The sequence below is a fragment of the Mustela nivalis genome (assembly GCF_964662115.1).
Source record: "Mustela nivalis genome assembly, chromosome: 2".
In the NCBI taxonomy this organism is placed as follows: domain Eukaryota; kingdom Metazoa; phylum Chordata; class Mammalia; order Carnivora; family Mustelidae; genus Mustela; species Mustela nivalis.
The window spans coordinates 11,048,794-11,074,249 of record NC_139021.1 but is presented as its reverse complement, the minus strand read 5'-3'; the positions used below and the strand labels follow the sequence as shown (position 1 = coordinate 11,074,249).

Sequence of the window (25,456 nt, the reverse complement as noted above, 5' to 3'; positions counted from 1 at the left end):
TTTTTTGGAGAGAGAGTGTGCAAGTGGTGGGGGGGAGAAGGAAGAGGGAGAGAGAGAGTCCCAAGCAGCCTCCATGAACAGCGTGGAGCCCAGTTTGGGGCTTGATCTTTTGACCCTGAGATCATGACCCGAGCTAAAATCAAGAGTTGGACACTTAACCAACTGAGCCACCCAGGAGTCCCGGGTCTGTCAGTTTTTTAATGGGACACCATTTGCTTTTCTTCGAAAGAAGGACTGACAAACTGTGGTACTGAGATGTGGGTGTCTGGCAAATATTTTCTCAAAAACAAATAAAATGAGCCTGCCACACACAGGGTTTCAGATTCACACTGCTATTAACTATTCTTATATTGGTAATCACCTGAATTCTTAAAGTTCTCCTCTTTCTCTAATATATAGTTCTCTGTGAGGCTGTATTTTTTGTCTACTTCAACCAAATAGCATATTGCAACATAATCAATTAAGAGACTTCAACATTTCTCAATTTTAAGTGATAAAATAGTAAGTATGGATAGAAATGGCCCACATTAACAAGAACTCTTCAGTGTCCTTGATCATTTTTAAGATTGGGGTCCTAAGACCACAAATTTATGAGCTTCTAGCTAACACTCTTTTTTCAATTTATTATAACTCACTGATGAGGGAAATGAAACAGAAAAGTAGATAAGAAATAATTTTTCAAGGGGCACCTGGTCTCAGGACCAACCCTTCAGAAATTCCTCAACCCGATACAGTTGCAATAAGGATTACTTACAAGTTAACATGATGAAATTCTTCTCTATCTAGAGTTAGTCAAAAGCAGAAAGCTAGACCTCACCCCCAAATCCACCCTTTCCTCTACGTTAAGTAATGTTTTAATAAAAGTTATTAAAAATACCCATAATATGTACTATCTTAATTGGAAAATGGCCTTTCTCAGTATATAACACAGACCCTGGAACACAGCAGACATTTGGTATTTGCTGTGAGGATACAATTTAGAAAGGCTAAAAATACCAAAGTATCTTCTTTTCTCTTACTCCCTGAATGCCACCTGTGACCATTATTGCTTAATGTTTCCAGACTCCACTAGCTTAACAGGGTTTTCAGGACTCTCCTGAGGAACACTCAGGGTTTGGGCAAGCTAAGGAGCTTGTCTGGGGATTGGAGGTGCGGCAAGCTGTCCTGGAACTCTGTCCCTCCTAGGGGCGTGCCTTCCTCTGAGCTCCGGCTCCAAGGCCTGGCCCCATCCGCCTGTCTGCTCTGCTCTAGCCTTTCCTGGCAGGACATAAAAAGGGAAGCAGCAAGCTGTTGAAACTGTTGTCAGGTCGTATAAACTCCTGGGACTGGCTTATTACTCAATCAGGACAGTGTTCCCTTAGTAACCAACTAGAGTACAAATGGATTTGTCTACCTGCTCCCTCACCAGGAACGCCACCACTCTCTTCAAAGAGATAAATGTTGGTTTTTGTTTTAATTAAATGAACTGAGCCTTCTAGCAATTTCTATTGATCTTTCTTAGTCTTCTAACCCTTAAAGGAGAGAGGACAAGGAAGAAGAAAGCATGCTGCTTAGCTTGGAGTCTGTTTAGGGGACCACTGAGATCAGCATTTCTCACGGGGAAACACAACCACCAAGTCAGATGACAGAGGCAGTATAACAGAGGGGGTGGTAGACACAGTGGACTTGGGTACACATCTACTTACTAACAATGTACCTGGACAAGTTAAATAATAACATGCCTCAACTTTCTCATCTGGATTGAAGTTTATAATAACCACAGGATTGTTGTAAGGTGCGGAGTAAGAAATCTACCATGCACATTGCCAGGTTCATCGAAGTGTCAAGTACAAATCAGTGGTTTCTGTTATGGTAGTCAGCAAATGTATTACTGGGTCAGCAAATACAGGTGGTGAATGATGCCCAAGAGACCACTGCCTTGGGGGCCAATGTGAACTGGGGATAGGAACCCACAGTAAAGGGGAGTGCAGGGCTGCACTGGTCCAGGAAACATGCAAGCGATGAATCTTGACTAAAGCCAAATACATTCGGTGTCCCGGAAACTAAAGGTTAGCAAGATAGCCCTGTGAAAACACCTAGCCCGGGGAAAACAGAACTTCCTCCCTGAGTAAGGCTGTTACCAGTTATTACCCAAGTGAACAGCTGGAGTCCTGTTTCACTTCCTTTCTTCCCACCACACAGCCTCTGAGCATGCAATCGGCAGAAAGACAGGCAGTAACAGAGGAAGGAGAAATGAGGGCCTGCTTCTGAATATAAGAGATTTAAATACTCTAAGATTCATGGAGATATCATGGATTTGTCAAATATACCCCAAAGTGTAGGAATGTGTTGGTCCTAAGTTCAAAATTACCCTTTCAAAAGTTTTTGAAAATAAGACGTATTTCTACTCTCAACCTTTATTTTATGATTGGTTGTCACTATAGGAGACTAATTTTTTTTTTTTTTTTTAAGATTTATTTATTTGAGCAAGAGAGAGAGAGCATGAGAGGAGACAGGTCAGTGGAAGAAGCAGACTCCCTGACGAGCAGGGAGCCTGATGCGGGACTCGATACCAGGACTCCAGGATCATGACCTGAGCCAAAGGCAGTCACCCATCCAATTGAGCCACCCAGGAGCCCTATAGGAGACTAATTTAATGGTATAACCCACAAATTAGAATTAAGCTGTGAGGAAGACAGACATATGCATGTATTCATCTAGTATGATAGGAAAAAAATGACGATACTCTGATTGGTCAAATATCCAGGTTAATACACTACAGAAAGGCCATTTTCATCTTTCCAATACGGTACACTCATCTGTAAAGTAGCCATTTGTATCAAACAGATCTGTGACAAGATTCTCCTGTAAGGCCAGAGAAGCCTATCTAGTAGAAGAGTAAATGATCGAGCGTCAAGACATCCTGAGCTTGAGTTCTTCAAGGGGGGAAAGGTGTCATACTGAGAGACGAGGAAAAGTGTGATGTAGTTTTTCTTTGGCTCCACTCAACCTCCCTGTATGTCTATCTCCTGGGACTTTGGAGAAGAGAGACTTGCTTAATTTAATGCCTAAGAAAATGTGGGTGGTAGTGCTACCCAGAACGAACCTTCTAGTGTCAACAAGGTGTGAGGGCGGGAATCCTCGAGTGCCTGCCAAAGAGACCGCCCCACCCCCAACTCTGTGTCCGCCTCCTGGGGTCAGCACCTCTCCTGTCCCAGACTTTTGGGGATTCTTCTTGTCATCAACTTCAGTAACCATGGGTTCCCCCAATCTCAAAATCTTTCTCTTGGTAGGGGGCTGAAAGATGTGAAGAACTGGGGAGGCTCATTATTTGTAAAGCAGAGACCAAGATGCTCACTTGTCCTCATATGAGTGAGGAATACCCCTTGTAGTGCATACTCGCAGAGTATGTTTGACACGGAAATCATCACTCTTCTAACTAATTAAAAAGCATGAGTTGCTGAATGCTACCTAAAACAAAACCCAAACCAGAACTGTGGCAGAATGCACAAGAGAGTTCAGCTTAACCAGTTTCTCTGACTCAAGAAATCTAACCCGTTATCAGGTGGATCTAAGAATTTTACAATGGTATTTTTTTATATGTGACTCCATACCTGAGACTTAAAAAAAAATTTTTTTTTTTTTTTAAATTTTTTTCACCCCCAGGACTGGGGGTTGGGGAGAAGACTAGTAGATTGTTCTCCTTATCTTCTTATTGTACTTCGATCAGGCTGTAATTAAAAAAAAAATCCCTTATGCTATGGCTTACCAGATTTTTCAGCAGCGTGGACAGTTCCTTTGTAAGAGTAGAAAACTTGACAAAAGCAGTGCCAAGATCTGGGTTGTCTCGACTTAAAAAATTACTTCCAAACTTGTCAAGAACTTGTGCATAGTTTTCTTCATTTTGTACGTGATCTAAAAAAGAAGGAGAGAGGAGTCTGAACTATTATATGCCACAATGACGAGTTATTTTGAACCCTGATTGATCACTAGATACTCCTAAAAGGAAGGCAAAGAGAAACTGCATCAATTATTCATTGAACATGTGCAGAGGTGGTCAGCGGAGCACTGAATGTCTCTACTCACTCTATTAAACCACGGTTCCCCTTGTTCTTCTACAGTGTTCAGTTCGCCTACATCCCAGGGAATTCATGGACCCCCCCACAGGTGAGGAGTCAAATTATCACATTTAAAGCAAACTGTATTTCCACTAAGAAACTATGATGATCACGGAACAAGGAGAAAATTCTCCTTAGAAAATCAACCTTGGGCGTCTGGGTGGCTCATTGAGTTAAGTGCTGCCTTTGGCTCAGGTCATGATCTCAGGGTCCTGGGATTGAGTGCCACATTAGGATCCTTGCTCAGTGGGGAGCCTGCTTCTCTTCCTCCCTCTGCCCCTCTCCCCCACTCATGCTCACACATGTACTCTCTCTCTGAAGTAAGTAAATAAATAAATAAAATCTTTAAAAAAAACTCAGTCTTGGGGGGCACCTGGGTGGCTCAGTTTGTTGAGTGTCCAAGTCTTGGTTTTGGCTCAGGTTGTGACCTCAGGGTCGTGCTCTGTGCTCTGCACAGGGTCTGCTTTAGATTCTCTTTCCCTCTCCCTCCCAGTCACTCTCTCTCTCTCAAATGAACAAATAAAATCTTTTAAAAAAACTTATCTTGAAATGCAAAAGAATCCAAGGGTTCTAATATGTTTCTTTCTATGCAACTCAATTTAATTTCCTTTAATTCTGTATAAGCCTCAGGTCTGAGGAACAGCATTTTAAAAGCCCCCTCCCCCCCAGTATGATCTCTTGATGCAAATGGTGCAGGCATGGATCAGATGGATTTATGTTTCAAGTCTGGTTTCACAACCTATAAGCTTGCTATCTCACCAGTTTTTTACTTTTGTAGTCCATCAGAGGCATTAATAAATCTCACTCTGAGCTTTGTTTTCCAATCTGTAAAATGAGCCTAATACTATCTTACATGATTGGAGTGCTGATGAGCTGATATAAAGTATCCAAAGTTTCTCAAAAGAGTGAGTGTTCCATAAGTAACAACTGCTCCCGCCTCTTTGAAACACTCTCTGCTTGGCTTCCAGGATACCATGCTCTCTTGACCATCCTCTTATCTCATGGTTGCTCCTTTCCAATGTCTTTGCTGGATCTTCATCTCCCTGACCTCCTCATGTTAGAGAGCCTTGGGCCTTTCTTCTTCTCTATCTATGCTCACTCTTGGATCTCACCTGGTCTGTGGTTTTGAATAACTTCTATCAGCTAAGAACTCCCAAACTGGCAGCCCAGCCTAGATCCCACCTCTGAAATACAGACTTCTATATCAACTGCTACTCAATATCTCCACTGGGATCCCCAATAACTCTCATCTTGACATGCTAAAAAGCAAAGCCTTAAAGTTCTGCCCCTAACCCTCTTTTTCCTCTGCAGATCTTGTATCTTAGTCCCCGCTAATGGCAAATACATTCTCGTAGCTGTTAGGACTTAAACCCATCAGGTCATACTGATTTTTCTTTCTCATATCCCAGATGCAGCCCACTGGCAAATCCTATTGCCTTTACCTTTAAAATACAGCCAAAAATTTGACAATTTCTCACTATCCCCATGGTGATCAACCCGATCTAACGTCATCTCTTGCCTTGACCAGTGCAAAAGCTTCCTACAAGCCTCTCTATTCCAGCTCTTGCTCCCCTACAATCTACTATAAGACAGCATCCAGTGTGACTCTGTTAAATTGTGCATCAGATCTGTGACTCCTCTAGAAAATAACAGAAACCCAGGTGCCCCATCCTTGCAGGCTGTGGGAGGCAGTACCGCATATGTCTACACCATTAAGGGAGGCAGGCATGGAACATGACACACCGACCAAGGAAACATGAGCACAGCCGAGGTGCACCACTTCCACGGGGAGGAATTTCAGATGCCTGGACTCCCCACTTCTCTCCTCCTTTGTGGTGGAGGACAGGGGAGCACGGATTTGTATGCAGGCCCGCAAGAGATGCACAAAACTTACTGAATGAATAAATCAATGGTAAATATCTAAGACAACTGTGTCTGGCAAAATAATATTTCTAAAGGCTTCCTTCGATACCTCTTTATGAAGCTTTCCTTCCTTGCCTATAATACTCTGTCTCTCTTTTGCAATACTTTCCACCACATCACATCATATTTGTGTAAATACAGATTTTTCCTTGGCACCAGACCAGGAGAGGCAGGGATTACCTCCGGCTCATCTCTGCGTCCCCACCCAACAAATACCATGGTGTTTGTGTTCCATGAGCCATGCTTAAGGAGTGAGGGCTCAGTAAATATCTCTTGACTTGAGTCTATGGCCATACCACCCTGAACGTGCCCGATCTCGTCTGATCTCGGAAGCTAAGCAGGGTCGGGCCTGGTTAGTACTTGGATGGGAGACTTGAATGTGTTGATTTCCTTTTCAGGAATTTCAGAAGCATTTTCTTCTTACTCCTAGATTGCTGAATAACTGAGAGGAAAATCTAGAGTACTGCATTCTCGGGGCATCTGGGTGGCTCAGTCAGTCCGAGTCCTGGGATCAAGCCCTGCATCGGGCTCCCTGCTCGGAGGGAGGTCCCTTCTCCCACTCCCCATGCTTATGTTCCCTCTCTTGCTGTCTCTCTCTCTCTGTTTCAAATAAATAAATAAAATCTTAAAAAAAAAAAAAAAGTACTGCATTCTCGAATACACTCTCCATGACTGCCCGGCAGCCATGGGCCCTGACAGAACACTGTGAGTCCTCACGGGGAAGCACCCAAGAAGAAAGTCCGTGCACGGAAGCAAACGGGTGTCAGGGCGCTTCGGTGAAATGCAGTGAGCCCCAGCAGCCTTCCTATCAACGCCACATCAAAAATTCATGATGCCTAGAGTGGATGTCAGCATTTCAGGCTGAGATATTAAAAAAGATAAAATGCAGCTCTGGTTACTGCCCAAGTAACTGAGGGAAGTGGCTCAGGAAAACACAAAAGAAAGGCTACATCAGCTCGACAGACAGGATGCACATGTTTGATCTCCTCATAAACTGGAATTATCCCCGATTCCTTCCATCTAAGGCCAAACAGCCTCACCTCACCCGGGAGAATCCCACCAGACCTGACACTCTCTAGCAAAAAAGCAATTCAGCTGCTCATTTCACTGTGTTCAAAGAAGTGTCTCTAGTAAAACATAAGGTTAGAAAGTTTTGGTTTGTTTGCTTGGAATTAGAAAATACTTCAGATGACATTTATCATACTCTTTAGATGAATGGAACACTCATGTACACACCAACTAGTTTACGAAATAAAGTGTTACAGAATGCTTCCTCTTTCCTCCAACCCCAATCTCTTCCCTCCCTCCCCCAACAAAACCACTCTCCTGAGTTTGGAATGGCATGAAGAGTTTAGAAAGAATTAAGAGAAGCTCTTAGTCTATCTAAGATGATGGACTCATCCAAAAGACAGACAGACTTGGCTAAGTCAGAGACAGGCCTTAGGAAGGGAGCACTGGCATTGGCTGAGAACCTTCTCTGACCCTAGCGCTTTTTTTTTTTTTACAATATATTTAACCCTCACCAGAACCCTTCAAGGAAGAGAAGATGAACATCAAATGTGATGTCACAGAGGTGGAAGGGGAGACTGGTAAGTAAGTATAGGTGAGGTCATGGGTCCTGCATGTTTTGTTAATTCCATAAATGAACCACCACACAGTCAGCATGTATATTTACGTGCATAAGCATGTGTGTGTATGTTAATCAGACATAGGTATATATGGGTGAGATTTCTTAGTATAGATATATCTGAAAAATCATAGTTTAGTGAAGCACATCTGGGGACAGTACTAATAATCCTGTTGAGGGCAGAAATAGTGGGAAATAACAGTAAGGTACTTGAAACAGTACTTGGCATGTGGCATCTGCCTCCAAAAAAATCAGTCACCATTACTTTTAGGGCCGGGATTAGTTACAAATCAGGGAGATGTATTTAAAATCAAACAGCATAGGAACATAAGTCTCATGTTTTAAGTTTTTTTTTTTTTAACATATATTACAAATCTAATAGTAACAATTCATTAGCAAAATTCTATAAACACATGCACCCCTTTGTACAAAATGAAGGGTTTACCAGGCAGGTTTTCCGCAGGTGCAGGGTCCCAGAGGGGAGGGAGACAGGGTTCTGGTGGAGGACAGCACAAGGGCAGAGGCAGAGGGCGGGGCCTATGACAGAGTGCCCCGAGCAGATGAACAGAAGGTAAATTCAGGGGTTTAGCGAAGAAGAGAGAGCTACAGGGCTTTGGTGGGGAACACTGTCACAGATACAGGTGTGACTGAGTAGGAGGGCTCATGAAGCAGAAAATGGCCTGATCACCACCTTTCAGGGAACAGAGTAAGCTCTGTTTTGGGATCCTCGGTCTACCTAAGTGCTAGCAGACTTTTGGGAAGCTGGTCAAGTCGGAGCTGGGGAAAGTAGGTGAGGATGGAGACTTGATAAAAGTACAGAACAAGGAAAGAGAGAAATCTGACCCAGCTACTACAGATCCATGCTTTTCGAATACCCTTAGGGAATTTCTGGCATTCGTGGTATTGTTGCAGAATGGAAGACAATTCTAAGAGCTAGGTGACTCCTTTCAATTCTGAAAAAAGTACAAAATAATACAGTTTTACCAGCCAAACCAGAATGGGCCACTTAGGATTTCAGCTGCTAGCATTTCTTTGGGGGCGATGACTAACATATACTAATCACCTAATATGTTCCATGCAGCTTGAAAGGGCCTTTATATACATTTCAACACTTAAGCCCCACAGCAATACCAAAGCAGTGATTTACTATTTCAGTAATAATAGTGATAATAGCTAGTTTGTCGAGTACTCAGTATATGCCAGTCACTGCACTAAGCACTTCACGTCCATGGCTTCATTCACTCTTATTAATCGGACTGGAAGAGAAGTACTGTTATCATCCTCATTATTTAGATGCAAAAACGAGTCTGAGGTCACACAGCTCCTACCGGGATTTTACTCTTAGATTTTTTTCAGATCTCAGAGCTGGGGATTTTCTCCCGCATCCTAAAGTGAGAAAGATGTAGAATCAAATCCCAGGTCTATCAATAAACCTGCATGGTGTTTTGGTCAAGTACCTTACTACCTTCCTAAGCCTCATCTTCCCCAGCTGTACAATGGACGTAACAATGGTACTTATTCACAGAGGTATTATGGAGATTAAGTTACTGCATGCCAAGTGCACAGTGCAAGATAAGCTCAATAAATGTTCATGATGAGGACAAGAGGGATGACAGCCCCAGGCCGCCCAGTGGGGGCCACTGTGGTGGAGTCAGCCTGGCATCCTCCAGCTGGTGACAGAGCTTTCAGCAACCCTCCCAAGTCAGGGACAGCCCTCAGAGTATATGTTCCGAGGTTCTAGTAGTTAACAAGTTCCCTGAGAATACTTTAAAATTCAATACTCCTTTTTTTTAAAAAAATAATATTTTTCTTCTTCTTTTTTTTTTTTTTTAAAGATTTTATTCATTTATCTGACCAACAGAGATCACAAGTAGACAGAGAGAGGAGAAAGCAGGCTCCCCGTGGAGCGGAGAGCCTGACATGGGGCTTGATCCCAGGACCCGGGGATCATGACCTGAGCAGAAGGCAGCGGCCCCAACCCAGTGAGCCACCCAGGAGCCCCAATTCTTCTTTTTTTTAATGTTATGTTAGTCACCATATATTCTGTCATTAGTTTTTGATGTAGTGTTTCAAGATTCATTGTTTGTGTACAACACCCAGTGCTCCACACAACACATGTCCTCCTTAACACACCCACCACCAGGCCCACCATCCTCCCCCACCTCTAAAACCCTCAGTTTGTTTCTCAGAGTCCACAGTCTCTCATGGTTCATCTCCCCCTCCAGTTCCCCCCTTCCTTTTTTCCTTCCTCCCCCTAATGTCCTCCATGTTATTCCTTATGCTCCACAAGTAAATGAAACCATATGATAATTGACTTTCACTGCTTGACTTATTTCACTCAGCATAATCTCCTCTTTAATAATATTCTTCAAAAATGGGGCTCCTGGGTGGCTCAGTCAGTAAAGCATGCGTCTTTGGCTCAGGTCACGCATGATCTCTGGGTCCTGGGATCGAGTCCCACATCAGGTTCCCTGCTCAGTGGGGAGTCCGCTTCTCTCTCTCCTACCCTCCCCCTGCTCGTCTTGTATACTCCTCCAATGAGACCCTACTTAGAATTTTCAGGACCACAGCAAATAGTAAACAGGCCCTTCTCTGACAGATGTTTGTCTAATTCTCACTCTGTGGGAGGCCTTATCAAACTGGGGAACTTTCACAAAACTTCCCAACTGGCCCGTGAACCCAACCATTGACTCTGTCACCATAATCACGGCTGCTGCTTCTCAGGCACCGGCTCTGTGATGGGGTCCATCACACTGAATATCCTAGAACTCCTTCAGGGCAATGTTTTACAGATAAGAAAAGTGAAGCTCACTGGTGATCCACATTGGAACCTACCCTCACAGGATTCCAAACCCATCCTTTTCCATGGACAGGCTCAGCCAAGACTAGCAAGGATGCCATAACTCATACCACCAATACCTATTTTGGGATTACTAAATGATTAACACTAAGAAATGAAGGGGAATAAGACAGGCCTCGTTTCTCAACAAATGACAATGACATAATAACAACAGTAATACTTGTTAACAATTAATTATAAGAATAATTAATTACGGTTACACTTTTGATTGCTTAAAGGGCCGTAAACTGTGCTTTTGTCCTGCATTACTTCACCTGATGTTCACGGTGATGTGCTATTCTTACCCCATTTTCCTGGTGTAGGGAGTGAAGCAGACTGCCCAAGGTCACCCAGAAAAGTGGTGACACAGGCACTGCCCATAGAGCCTGTGTTCTTACCATTATGCTCGGGGAAGTGCTGGAACCCCTAGAATAGAACCCCTGCTATTTTTGAGTCAGATATCCAGTGATTGAGGGACCTGAAAATCTAGGTCTTAGCTCCAGCCGCTATCATGTGACCTGGTCAGGTGACTACGGTTCTCTGGGGCCTAATTTCGTCTATAAAACAGGTCTAATAATACCTACACCCAGCCTACTCCTTGAGGTTGAATGCTAAGAGGTAAAGATGTCATAATTAATGTGAAAGCTCTTTTGGGAAAGTAGCAGCAGCAGAGAACATTATGAAACCATGAAGGATTATTTCTATTTAATGAGGAAAAGCCTTGAAAGCATTCATAATAACTCTATCCTTAAGAGCTCCCGTCTTGACCAAGCACTGCCTAATGTTTACTGAGGTGTCATCTGATGGAGGGACATGGCCTAAGTGGCACACAGACCTGGGTTTGAAACTCCCTCCGGTCTGGACTGGCCATCTGTGACCTTGGAAAAGGACTTTTCTGGGTCTTGGCTTCCTTCCTCCCTCCGTCCCTCCTTTTTCTTTTCTTTTCTTTCCATTCTTTCTTCCTTTCCTTCAAGATTTTATTTATCTGTCAGAGACAGAGAGCAGGCAAGCACAAGCAGGGGGAGTGGTGGGCCGAGGGAGAAGCAGGCTCCCTGCCAAGAAAGGTGCCCGATGCGGGACTGGATCCCAGGACTCTGGGATCATGACGTGAGCTGAAGGCCGACGCTTAACTAAGTCACCCAGGTGTCCCCGGGTCTCGGTTTTCATATGTGAAATGTGACAGATGTATAATCTCTAAAGTACGTGGCAAGCCTCTAAAAATATCTTCATTACTTTCATTCACTCTGAGACTAAGAGCTGAAGTTCTGATGTTAATGGACATTCAGGTATAATCTAAATATCATGGTACTTCTTGGAGGGTTCCAGGATACAGAAGACAACTGTCGATCAAATCCTAGGTCTTCCATTTACCAGCTGTGGATCTAAGACCATCTGGATCCTCATCTCACACTCCTCTTTCTCAACTGCAGTGATGCTCCTTAATAGGGTTATTGCGCAAAAAGGATGCGAAAAGCCTACAGTGTGCCTCCTCCAGTGTCTGGCCTAAGGTGGGTGTTCATGATATGGGAGGAACTGTTGCTCACCCCGAAGTGAGTCTCACTTCCATAACTTTCCATACAATGTCCTTTGCCACACAGAACTTTTTACATTTCATGTCGTCAAACATACCAGTCTTTACCCAGAAGACTTTTGTGATTCCTACCTAGCTTATGTTCTCAAATCTTCTAGGATTCAGTATTTAAAAACCAATAACAACACAGAAAGCTTTAATTCAACCTAATAGATCTCTTTTATATAGCACGAGGAAGGATTTTAACGTTAAAGGAAGTTCCTCCTGGCAGCCCAGCTTCTCTCCCTGTGTCTCTATTTAAGTCACCTCTGGGTCCAGAGTCCAGCGCAACTGTGTTTATCATCTCAGGCTCCAGCTCAGAGAACTCCTCTGGAGCACAGCCTGGGCACAAGCATCCCTGCGCTGCAGCCTCACAACACCCCCCCCACCCCTGCCGACCCCACCACCCAGGTTCTCTGGGCCACCTTGCTCCGTCACAATCCCAAGCCTCAACCTGACTCATTCAAGATCAAAGGTAAGTTTAACTTCCCAGGCACGCTTGCTATTAACTTGGTCCTCAGCCTTTTGCAATGTCTGAGTTCCCAACAGTGCTCAGACGCTCAAAGCACGTAATAAAGTCTCCTGGAGCAAGTCCTTTTTCCTTCCTTCGGAATATACGGAGTATTGGCCATGGGCCAGGCATATAAAATACAATGAGCTATAACTGTGATAATAAAGCCATGTAATATGTGTCATAAATTATAGTGCTGGCATAGAGGGCGAAGTGATAAATTCTTTTATACGAGCCTATACATACTGTGATGCACTAAGCACCCTTCAAAATTTTTAATTCCATTTGTTTTTAAAATTACAAAAATAATTCATACACTAAGACGGAAATATATAAAGATAAAAATGGTCATTTCCTTTCCCGTTCTCCAGTACCCTCCTTGAAATAAGCAAAGTTAATAATGTGATGTATTAATAATTTCAGCAAAGCTTTCTCTATACTTAAAAAAAAAACATATATAATGGGTCTCTTCTCCTTTTCTTACTTACCAAATATGATTTTTTTTTCTTTAAAAGATTTATTTGAAAGAGAGAGAGTGCATGAGCAGGTGGTGGGCAGTGGGAGGGGAAGGGGAGAAGGAGAAGCAGCTCCTCAAATGCAAGGCTCAATCCCAGGACCCTAGAGATCAGGACTGAGCCAAAGGCCGATGTTTAACTGACTGAGCCACCCAGGTGCCCCTAATTCATTATTTTAACTGTCATTATATTCCACAGTAAACTCCACCATGATTTGGAGAACTAGCTCCCTGAGAGACTCTCACATTGTCTTCTACCAAAGACAACACTGCAATAAATATTTCTTTTTTTTAAAGATTTTATTTATTTATTTGACAGAGAGAAACCACAAGTAGGCAGGGAGGCAGGCAGAGAGAGAGAGAGAGAGGAGGAAGTAGGCTCCCTGCCGAGCAGAGAGCCCGATGCGGGACTCGATCCCGGGACCCCGAGATCATGACCTGAGCCGAAGGCAGCGGCTTAACCCACTGAGCCACCCAGGAGCCCCTGAAATAAACATTTCTATCCATAAGTGCTTACATGCTGTCACTTTATCTCTGAAAAGATATATTCAAAAAATATAGAATTGTTAGGGGGTAGGGTGCACACTTCAAATTTTAACTACTGCTATGTTCCCAAAGAGGCTGTTGGTAGGAACGCACAGACCCAACAGCAAGACGAACAGAAGAGTGTGTTTCCCTAATGCCAGACTAGCACATAGATGTTACTGTTCTTAATTCTTGCCACAAGGACGTGAAGAACTGGACTATACAGTAAGCCCGAGTATTTGGCCTATTTTACTGTCCATTCACATTTCCTTTCCTGCCTGTTGGTTTCCACTGCTTGTCTTCTCCCCGTCAATCTGTAGGGAGACTTCCTGCAGAAGGGACAGCAATCTGTTGTCGTGTGTGCTGCAAACATTTTCTCCCATTTGTCTCCTCACTCGGTTTACGGTGTCCTTTGCCACAAAGAACTTTTTACATTTCATGTCGTTAAACATACCAGTCTTTACCCAAAAGATTTTGGGATTCCCACCTAGCTTATGTTCCCAAATCTTCTAGGATACAGTATTTAAAAACAAACAAACAAACAAACAAACAAAACACTGAAAGCTTTAATTCAACCTAATATATCTCTTTTATATAGCATGAGGAAGGATTTTAACGTTAACCAAAGTTCCTGAGCCTTCTGTTTCATTTAGCTTTATTTTCTTTTGAGTATTTACTTTACCCAACAGCAATGCATTTTATTTTCTTTCCTCTGCATGAAAATATATTGCTTATTTAACACAGTGTCTTGTAGGCACCATGTAGTACCTGATAAATAAATGAACAAACAGACAAAATCTGGATATAGCCAGTGAGGTCTCCTAAGAGAGGACACCTGAGCAACACCGTGAAGAATGAAGAGCTAGGGTGCCTGACTGGCTCCGTCAGTTAAGTGTCTGTCTTCAGCTCAGGTCATGAACCCAGCCAGGGTCCTGGGTTCCAGCCCCACGTTGGGGTCCCTGTTCAGTGGGGTTCTGCTTGTCCCTCTGCCTCTGCCCCTGGGTTATAAGCAAGTTACTTCACTTCCCTGAGCCCCTATTTCCTCTTCTTTTCCCACCATCACTCGGTACATACTTACTAAGATTAAAAGCAACATCTTTAAAGGCAGAAAGGATTTTTTTTAATTGCCTTTCTCCATGCCACTCGGGACGACTCATTCCTCTGATTTTTCAAGGTCATTTTGAATTTGGATTTGTTCTTTCAAAATTCTAGCCAAGCCTCTGCAAGAATCTGCTCCAGCCCCAAGGGTGTTATCTGGAAACTCAGAGTGCAAACTCCCATTTCCGCAACAACTGACAAATCCATTAACTAGCAGAGCCCCAAGACAAGATGCCCGCAGAGTTCCACAAGGCTATTACTCAGCATTTAAACGGCACTTGAGCATCACTCCCTTACAGCAGGGGCAGCAATGCCCTCTCACGCAGGCCTCCTAACTGCCAGATAAAATCCACATCACACGGCTTTGCTCATGGCTCTCTCTCTGGGTAATGTCCATGCTTTGAGATCTGCCCCCGAAGAAAAGCTAGGGAGAAGACAACCATTCCTCTCCTATTTGTGCCTTCTACAGCTAACTGCCCACCATCTGAAGGAGCTGAGCTTTTTGTAAATAGGTGTAAATCAAAAATATGGCCCCACATTTCACAATTAATCCACAAACTTACATTAAGCACCTACCCTGTGATAGAAAGGTTATGCAGGTCTTTAAGTTTGCAGCCTCACTCCTTCTGAGCTTCAGCTTCTTGGGTTAAAAATTATGTGTTAAATAATTCGAGATTAACTGAAAGTTCACTGGGTCCATGTCCTGGAAGATGAGGGAGGCTAGGATAGGACCTGACCACCTGACCACACAGGTGTCTCTAGACCGGTGCTCTCCAGACTATTTGTGATCAGCTACACCTGTTAATAAAATGTTTCAAAGCATACATTTCCAATATTTATTTTTAAAAACATTTTTTTCATTACTGTATATGTTATATGCATATTCTACATACTAAGGTACTATTTGAAATAATCAATGCTTCTTACCTCAACTTTAGGGCTTCCAAAAACTCCTAAAATTAACTGAACAATTCTGCCTTGCAAGTTTTTAATAATTCAGAGGGGTCTGTTGTTCTCCAACTGTAAAGGGATCGATGACCCCAGAATATTAAGGATCAGGGAGGAAAGTCAGCTCAATCTAAAGACAGGGCTTCTTGCCCTCGATTAGTGCAGAGTCGAGAGTCCGAGGGAAGGCAAAAGCACACATGTAGAAAAGAGACAGAAACGTGCAAGCAGGCCTCTCTGGTTTTGGTGTCTGGAGAAAGGCCTTTTGTTTTGTTTTGTTTAAGACTCATTTATTTATTTGAGAGAGGCAGTGTGAGCAGGGGGAGGAGTAGAGGGAGAAGGATGAGCAGACTCTGCACTGAGCGTGGAGCCCGATGTGAGGCTCCATCTCATGACCCTGAGATCACGACCTGAGCCAAAATCAAGAGTCGGATGCTCAACCAACAGAGCCACCCAAGTGCCCCTGAAAAAGGCACTCTTTATTGGACCCCACGGGCTCCCCTTAGGGTATACGCAGTGCCTTGCAGACTGCAAAAGAATCTTTCTCTCATTTCATAAGCACTAACTACTTCATCAATAGATAAGGTAGGGATCATCTTCTCTTTCTCACAGAGAAGAAAACAGAGGTCTGGAGAAATGAAAGGACTTAATAAGGAACACTCAGCTTCTCACAGCCAGAGTGGAGATCACACCCCCGTGCTGTGGCCTGGGAGCCAGTGCTCCTTCAGAAGGCCTCCCCTGCTCCTCCCTGTGCAGGCAGCATACAACACCCCAAACACTGCAGCAATACAGGCATCTCTACCCCAGGGCTCCTGGAAAAGGCATCACCCCGAGTGTGGGCAAGCAAGAGAACAAGGACGGCAGAGCATACAAATGTGCCCGCTGCCACCTAGGAACACTATGTATGATTCAGGATCCACGCAATGAAAAGGAGTTTAAGAACGAAATGCGGCTGGGGCACCTGGGTGGCTCAGTGGGTTAAGCCTCTGCCTTCGGATTAGGTCATGATCTCAGGGTCCTGGGATGGAGCGCCACATTGGGCTCTCTGCTCAGCAGGGAGCCTGCTTCCCTTCCTCTCTCTGCTGCCTCTCTGCCTACTTGTGATCTCTGTCTGTCAAATAAATAAATAAAATCTTAAAAAGAAAAAAAAAACACGAAATGCGGCTGAAAAGCATTTTCTTCTTTCACTTGTATTTTCTAATGCAACCATGTTAATATAAACTATATTTCTACAATGAGAAAACAAACAGAAAATGCCATTAAGAAAAAACAACAACAAAAACCCAGCCCCAAGTGTTCCAGAGTGCAAGCCTCCTGCAATCCTCCAACAAGAAAAAGAAGAAGTTCGATCCATTTACAGAGACACGGAAGATCCGAGAACACCCTGTTGCACGCAGGTGACAAACTGGCCACGCAAGTCATCCTTCATCAACCCCCCAATCACTCCGTCTTAAGGCACTGATTATTTATGAAAAACACTTCAGAATCAATAACAACTTGCTTGATTTCCATACCTAAGCAGGGCGTCAGAAAAATCAATAAATAGTTATCTTCCTGGCTAAAGAGTCAGCTGGAAAGTACTTCTAGTCCTAGAGATAGACACTTTAAAATTCACGTCCACATCCAAACCACAAATGGAATCCAACACATGCACGACCACTTCATTATCCCAGAGCATGGCTGCCTTAAGATGGGGCTTTCTTTGAAAAGAGCTGTGGTGGGTCTGCCTCACAGGGGAGACTCCACGTGGTCAAGCAGCATGTGTGAGAGGCAGAATTTAAGCAAACTGAGGGAGAAACCACACACGAAATAAAATGGGAGACCCTGTCATTCCTCCAGACTTCGCTATAGTTTAGCTGCAACGTCATTATACAGGGAAGCACAACCCCAGTCTGATGAGACATAAACCATCCAAGAACGTGGTCAAATGTGCCTTGGACTGGGGCGGCTGGGTGGCTCAGTGGGTTAAAGCCTCTGCTTTCGGCTCAGGTCATGATCCCAGGGTCCTGAGATCGAACCCCGCATCGGGCTCTCTGCTCGGCGGGGAGCCTGCTTCCTCCTCTCTCTGCCTGCCTCTCTGCTTACCTGTGATTTCTCTCTGTCAAATAAATAAATAAATAAAATCTTAAAAAAAAAAAATGTGCCTTGGACTAAGGCAGAAAGATAGAGGCCGGCCGCAGAATCTTGGCTGTAACTGTCAGGGAGGGTCTGCTCAAGGCAGAAAGGGGTGGTCCATCAAGAAAACTAGATAGTCACTAAACTGAATCTTTATGGAAACAGTACAAAGGATTAGTTGGGAAGGACCAAAAGCCACATGGTATCACACAGCTGTGCCTTTAATTTGTGAGACATTTTGTGAATTTGGAAGAACAAGGCAAAGAGGGAGCAAAAACTGTGTAAACAGACTTGCGCCTTCCCATCCTGCTCAATGATGCGAGAGCAGTCTGGGAGCAGGAGGGAGGGTAACGTCTGCCCTTTCCTCACCTGTTCACAGGGGGAGCTTCCCCCTGAGTTAAGGGTAACTGCCTGAAAGACTATGTATGTGGGGTGTGGTGTGTGTGTGTGTTTTAAATACCATGGTTCCGAAAAGAACGCCAATACTATGTAAAAACACCAAATGAGTTATATTTCAAGAGTACTTCATTAGCCATACAAAAATTTTCAAGGTTTATTTTGACTCCATGGGTTATTTCTCATATGCGGAGGCTTCATTTTTTATCTTTTTAAAGATTTATTTATGCTAGAGAGACAGAGAGAGCAAGGATGTTGAAGTATGGAGGGAGAGGCAGAGGGAGAAAGAGAATCTCAAGCAGACTCCCAGCTGAGCTGAGAGCCCAGAGTTTTTGTTTTGATTTGCTTTGTTTTTTTTTAAGATTTTATTTATCTATTTGACGGAGAGAGAGACATTGAAAGAAGGAACACAATCCAGGGGAAAGGGAGAAGCAGGTTCCCTGCTCAGGCCCAATGTGGGGCTTGATCCCGGGACCCTGGGATCCTGACCTGAGCCGAAGGCAGATGCTTCAATAACTGAACCACCCAGGCGCCCTTGCCCTTTTTTTTTAAAGGCGGCTCCATGACCAGTGTGGAGCCCAAGGTGGGTCTTAAATTTATAACTTGGAGGTCAAGACCTGACCTTAGATCAAGAGTTGGATGCTTAACCGAGCCACCCAGGTGCCCTTCCCATACACGCAGACTGTAAAACGCACTTCAAAGTATGACTATAAGGTAAATACACTTAGTTTACAATAAACCATTAAGTTCAAGAATGGAGGCAAAGGATCACTGCTCATCCTATGGTTTAATCAGCTACACACCTCTCCTCTACTCTGTAAACAGTTTTGACTGAATAAACAATGTATCTGTTTTCTATATTCAAGTATTTGTGATCCAAAACCTGAGCCGAAGACATACCTCTCTCTAAGTCACTGTAATATACTGTCATACATTATAAGTCTAACTATGACAAAATACCTCTGTGTGAGTCAAGAATGTTTTGTCAATCCCTTATATCTTAATAAATGAATTACTCATACATAATTTTTATAATTAAAGATTGGCAATTGATAATTTGACATAGTGACTTGTACCAGACTAATGTTCCTGTTTATTACAAATATGAATGATGGACAAAACATACAAAACAACCACTCAAAGCCACTAGAGAGCAAACAAAAGCAGATAGAAACAGAGGAGGATATCACCCTTCAAAGAAGTAAACCACACCAGAGAAGAAAAAAACATAACTGGCTTTTCTCCTAAGGGCAGACTTCGGTCCACGCTGGGCAAGGAGAACAGAGCTCAAGCAGAAAGTGGCATTTTACGCAGCTGAGGCATCAGAGGTCAGGTCTGGGACTATTTCAGCAGCTGGAAATTGAGGGGTAATGTCTTAGAAAGGAAGAAGTCATAGAAAAGGAAACCCTCAATTCCAGTCCTTGGCTGACCTGAACAGCAGACTTCAAGAAGCCCAGCAGAAAGCAACATGTAAAGAGCCAAGCAGATTCCAGCAACTTCCCAATGCTGAGAAGAGTCTGGAATTCAAATCCCACAGAGTTAGCAGGGTTTGGTAAACATTCTGGGCTAAAAGCCGAGATGGACTGTGCTATAGGAGTATGGATGTGCTGCAGGACTAAGGGCTATATCCTGGGACTATGAGCAAAACTAAAATAAACTTACCCTAAGATCAAGGTGATGGTCATCATCAGAAATCTGACCATGTACTAGAATAAAACACCACACACTTCACAGGAAGACAAAAGAATCCAGAGTCTCTATGTCATACAATTCAAATGTCTACCAGGCAGACAGAAATTACTAGACATGCAAAGAAACAGAAAAATGTAATCAAAAACTAAAAGAGAAGAACCCAGTCAAAAGAAACAGAAGCAGAGACAACTTAGTTGTTGGACTTCAAAATAAATATTACAAATATGTTCAGGTATCTATTGGAAAAGATGCATAAAATGGGTGAAGAGATGAAGAACTTCAGAAAAGACAGAAGTTTTGAAAAAGGACCAGATGAAAATTCAAGAACTAAAAGAATACAGTATCTGAAATAAAAATTAACTGGATAAGACTAATGGCAGACCGGATTCTGAGGAAGAAATGAGCAGGAGACTTGGAAACAGGAAAGCAGAAATTATCCAAACGGAAACACAAGGAGTTTAAAGATTAAAAATAAAATCTCAATGGCCTGGGGGAGAATATCAAGTAGTCTGACATAAATGCAACTCGAATCCGAGAGAGAAAAAGAAGGAAGAATGTAAGAATAAATAATTTGAAGACATACTGACTAAAATTTTTCTAGTGTTGACTGAATTTTTGCAACCAGCTGTAATTATACTAAATACCATGGATGATTATTATATCCCAGCATCATATTAAATGTTTTTTTTTTTTTTTAAGATTTTATTTATTTGTCAGAGAGAGAGAGGGAGAGAGAGCGAGCACAGGCAGACAGAATGGCAGGCAGAGGTAGAGGGAGAAGCAGGACGTTGGGATCATGACCTGAGCCGAAGGCAGCTGCTTAACCAACTGAGCCACCCAGGGGTCCCCCAGCATCATATTAAATGTTTTAAGTATGCTCTTCCCAACATTCACAACAAGGCGGAGTGGGGGTAAGAAGCACCGTACGCACATCTGTGTGGTGGTGGATCGAAGATGACAAACTAGGTTTGTTCTGAATCTCCATCTCCAAAGGCTTCGAGTTGAGCAAGATGAAGCACTCATCACTGACACGATAGGTGCCTACACTACCTGAGTGAGGCTTCACAACCGTCCCATGAGGTGGAAACTATTTTTCCACCTGCAGAAATGAAGAAACAACAACTCAAAGTATTCTCCGACAAAGTGCTCCCAGCCACCTGCCCCGGGCTAAGCCAGTATTCCATCCCAAATCTGTGTGACCTATTCCACAACATCCACACGTCCACAGCTAAGGCTGTGGGGGAGGCACTGTGGTCTCTGTCAGAGAATACGTGGTTTGTGGGCTTCACTGTTTGTTCATAAACTATGCCAGTTACAGAGCATCTGGTAACAGGAGTGAGGGTGGAGACACACTGTGTGGTTAGTCTGTGCCTGCTCCGGTTTGTGTGTGTGTATGTATGCATGTTTATTTATAAGGCTTTATTTGCTTATTTCAGAGGGAGGGAGAGCACATACGAGCTGGGGGGAGGGACAGAGGGAGAGGGACAAGCAGACTCCTCACTGAGCAGGGAGCCCAACACAGGGCTGGATCCCAGGATCCGGGGGACCAAGACCTGAGCCAAAGGCAGGTGCTTAACCAGCTGAGTGCCTGAGCCAGCCAGGTACTCCATCAGGTTTGTATTTAAAACAAGAAAGCTGTTCCTCTTTGTAACAGACCCATCTAGCACCTTCCTGCTATAGAACTGCGGCTTGTTTTACTTGTCTGTCTCCCTGCATGGGTGAGGCACCCCAAGGCACAGAGCCCACAAGTTCTGCCTTTCTCTGAGTCCTCTGTGCCCCATCTTGGGTCGGCAGTCACTCTCCTCTGACCATTACTAACCTGACAATTCTGCTTCAGCAGCCTTAAGATCACAGAGACCTATGTTTCAAACCTTGTAGCTACTTACTAGCTGTGTAAATAATTTAAACCAGTTTAAATTTAAACTTAATAGCTGTGTAAGTGATTTAAACCCTGAAAGTGGGGGTAATACTGTCTTGTATACAAGACCGCTGAGACAATGACGTGATGTGATAAATGTATATGAGGCACCTGGCACATAGTAGGCATTCCACAAGGGTCGGTAGTAATTTATCATCTCTAAAAATTTTTTAAAGATTTTATTTGACACAGAGAGAGAAAGCACAGCAGGGGTAGCATCAGGCAGAGGGTGAGGGAGAAGCAGACTCCTTGCTGAGCAGAGAGCCTGATGTGGGGCTTGCTTCCAGGACCCTGAGATCATAACCTGAGCTGAAGGCAGATGCTTCACCTACCGAGCCACCCACGTGCCCCATGTAATTCATTATTTCTACAAAATATGGACTATTAAGAAGACATGTTTTAATATTTACCTTAAACCAAGTATTTTTGCTCTTCATCTTGAGGCTTTAAGAGAAACCCAAGGTAATGGTTGTTGAATGAGCACTCCCAATTTTATTAATGACTTAATTTTTGGGGACGCCTGGGTGGCTGTCAGTTATGTCTGCCTTCAGCTCTCAGGTCACGATCCCAGGACCCTGGGATCAAGCCCCACATCAGGTACCAGGCTCCTTGCTCAGCAAGGTGCCTGCTTCTCTCTCTGCCTGCTGCTCCTTCCCTAGCCCCCAGTCATGCTCTCTCCCTCTCTGACAATTAAAAAAAAAAAAAAAAAACCTTAAAAAAAAAAGACTTAATTTCTTATGAAGAATGCTTCCATAAGATGAGTGCATACATCATAAAAAAATTAACTCATTTTAAAGTTGAGAGCCCTCATTCCAGGCCAACAAGATCAGTGCACCATCCCCCACCCCGCCAACACCCAGAGAGCCTCTGGTTTTAAGTAACAGAGTATTTCAGCCAATGGCTTGAATATGAAAACTGGAACTTCTTAAACAGCCCAGAGTTCTAACATTACTCTAGAAAGAGACTTCAATTTTCTAAATGCAGTTTTAAAAATTCCCCTTATTTTATCCCTTCACAATTTGAGGAGTAATATTCTCCTGGATAAGTATACTTCCTTTTAGAAAAAACTTCCTTCCTTGACCATTCTGAAGGAACTCATTATTTCAATTTGTTTTCACCTCCTAAGGAGTAATGATGGACCCACACGAATGCAAAATGCCTTGCAGGCCCAGTAATTTATTTAGACTTTGCTTAGATCACTACCACCACTAAAAGGTATTTACAATTTCAATCTAAAGTCTTCTACTTCTGAGGGCTTAAAATTATTTCTTCACTAACAAGTTTACTTTAATTCAAATTTTTTTAAAAAAAATCAGATCATAATCTACAAACTTGGAAAAGAGCAAAAATATATAAAATTTCCTAAACACAGACCAGGTGCTTTTTGTATATACCTTTTGACATTTTATGCCTCCACATCTTTCTATTAATATTCTAGGAACCTTTTTCTCCTCACTGAACACTATAGGACTAAAAATGCCATTACATGATACAATGGTAAGACACCAAACTTAATTTATCAATTTTGGTCATAATTCACTTCCTATTAAACTTTTAAATTTGACAAAATTTTAACTAAAAGAGCTAAAGTGAACTTACTTGGATAAAAAACCATTCACTTTCCTACCACTGATGAATTTAGCACCTTACCTGGAAAATCTTTAGATTTCGTCACACACTTTGGGCTCTTTCTTAAAATAGATAAATTAACAAAATGAAAATCTGGGGCGAACATCACACATTAATTTTGCTTTAGAAAACACAAATGTTCTTCTAAAAGTACTTGCTCCATAATTCTAAACCGAAAGGGGGAAGGCAAAGAGAAACTGCTTTTTTCTGTAATGTGAAAAGTTATAGACTGTTTACGACAATCGCGTGCTATTTTGGAAATAAGACTTCCATATCATATGCTTGCAATCAAATTACATACCACTGTCAGTTTTTTTTTTTTTTATTCACTAAAATTAAAGGATTTAAAGAGTCCCAACTTTCAGACTAACAATGTTATGTATTTCTAGGGGCACCATGTGTTACTAATAAGCTAAAATGTATTCCAAACAGATTTTGGCATGAATTTTAAGGAAGCCACTATTTAATAATAAAATCCACATTGGATTTGTGGAAAAAAAAAATTATCATAGGAAAAGACCAAGTAGTAGAAATATCCTTGGTCTTTACTCCCAAGGAAAAGTTTATGTGGATGTAATAATATAACTGTTCAAAAAGATTAACAAATGCAACTCAACTAAATCATTGACAGAACAACAAATCTGGTGCACCCATGCATACTAGGAAATACATGCCTCTTTCATTTTATAAAGAGTATGGTATGTTTCACTTTGCTTTTTTAACAGCATTGACAAGCAGTGAGCTCCTCTTTCTCTAGAGACTCACACTGACTTCCACTGAGCCTGGGATTTGCATGCACACGCCCATGTATGCAAGGGCAGAAATCTTATGAATCCCTTGTCTACGGCTTTGAGCCAGAGTCCTGTACAAAGCTCAAGGTGGCAAATCACCAGGGCTGCAGGCAACTGGAGCTGGCAGTCACTTCAGTCGTGGTTCACCCGTCTCCTCTCAAAGAGGGTGGCTGGCTTCCTCTAGGAAAAGTGATGGAGGGCGGGGCACCTGGGTGGCTCAGTGGGTTAAGCCTCTGCCTTCAGCTCAGGTCATGATCTCAGGGTCCTGGGATCGAGCCCCACATCCAGCTCTCTGCTCCGCTTCCCCCTCTCTCTCTGCCTGCTTCTCCATCTACTTGAGATCTCTGTCAAATAAATAAATAAAATCCTTAAATAGGCAATGCCTTTATTTAATTAAAAAAAAGTGATGGGGGGTTGGAGAGACTCAGGTGGAAGTGATCTCTTTAATGAACTGGTCTTGGAAATCTCATGGTATCACTTCCATCACATTCCGTTCATAAGAGGAAGGTAGTAAGTCTGGCAACATTTCAGGAGGAGAGAATTAGGTTCTGTCTTTGGAAAGAAAAAAGTGTCAAAGAATGCAACATATTTTAAAATCTCTGGTGTTCAAGAAACTACTGGCTATTTTAAACATCCATTAGGGAACAGAGAAGTGGGGGAGGGGAGGAAGGAGGGACACACACACTGGCAAACTTTCTAAATGACAATATACTTCACAGATTAGCAACATCAACACTTCAAAACATAGAAACAACACAGGAAGGCTGAATAGCTTGGGAAATTTTCCATTAATCCAAGCAGTTCACAGAATTGTTTTGTTTCTGAATGTCCTCTTTTGTGACACAGGGGCATAAGAGAAAGACAAATCCCCAAGCCATTTTCAAACTAAAGGGCTTCTGGGGAGATAACTTGTCTTTCTGATAAAAATTTTTTATTATTATAAAATAATAATTTTGTTCCAATTCATACCAATGTTCCAATTCATACTGATAAAGCTTATGTGTAATCCTAATAAATACATTGTAAAAGCAAGACTCTTCACCATTCTCAACCGTCTTTCAAATCATCTGGTAGGGAGTGCCTGGGTGGCTCAATGGGTTAAAAGTTTGCCTTCGGCTCAGGTCATGATTCTAGGGTCCTGGGATGGGGTCCCACCTCAGGTTCCTCACTCAGTGGGGACTCTGTTTCTCTGCCCCCACTCATTTGTGTGCACTTACTTACTCACTCGTTCTCAAATAAATACAATGTTCCAATCATCTGGTGGGG

The 25,456-nt window shown here is 42.9% G+C and overlaps 1 protein-coding gene across 2 annotated transcripts in view; it reads right to left on the bottom strand.

Annotated features, from left to right (window-relative positions):
• The window catches only part of ASAP1 (ArfGAP with SH3 domain, ankyrin repeat and PH domain 1), a 351,004-nt gene that overhangs the window by 122,666 nt on the left and 202,882 nt on the right, over positions 1-25,456 (bottom strand). For both annotated transcript variants that reach the window (XM_082719724.1, XM_082719725.1), the window contains exon 5: positions 3,749-3,894. In XM_082719724.1, the coding sequence (XP_082575850.1) occupies positions 3,749-3,894 (146 nt within the window). The remainder of the gene's footprint in view (positions 1-3,748; positions 3,895-25,456) is intronic.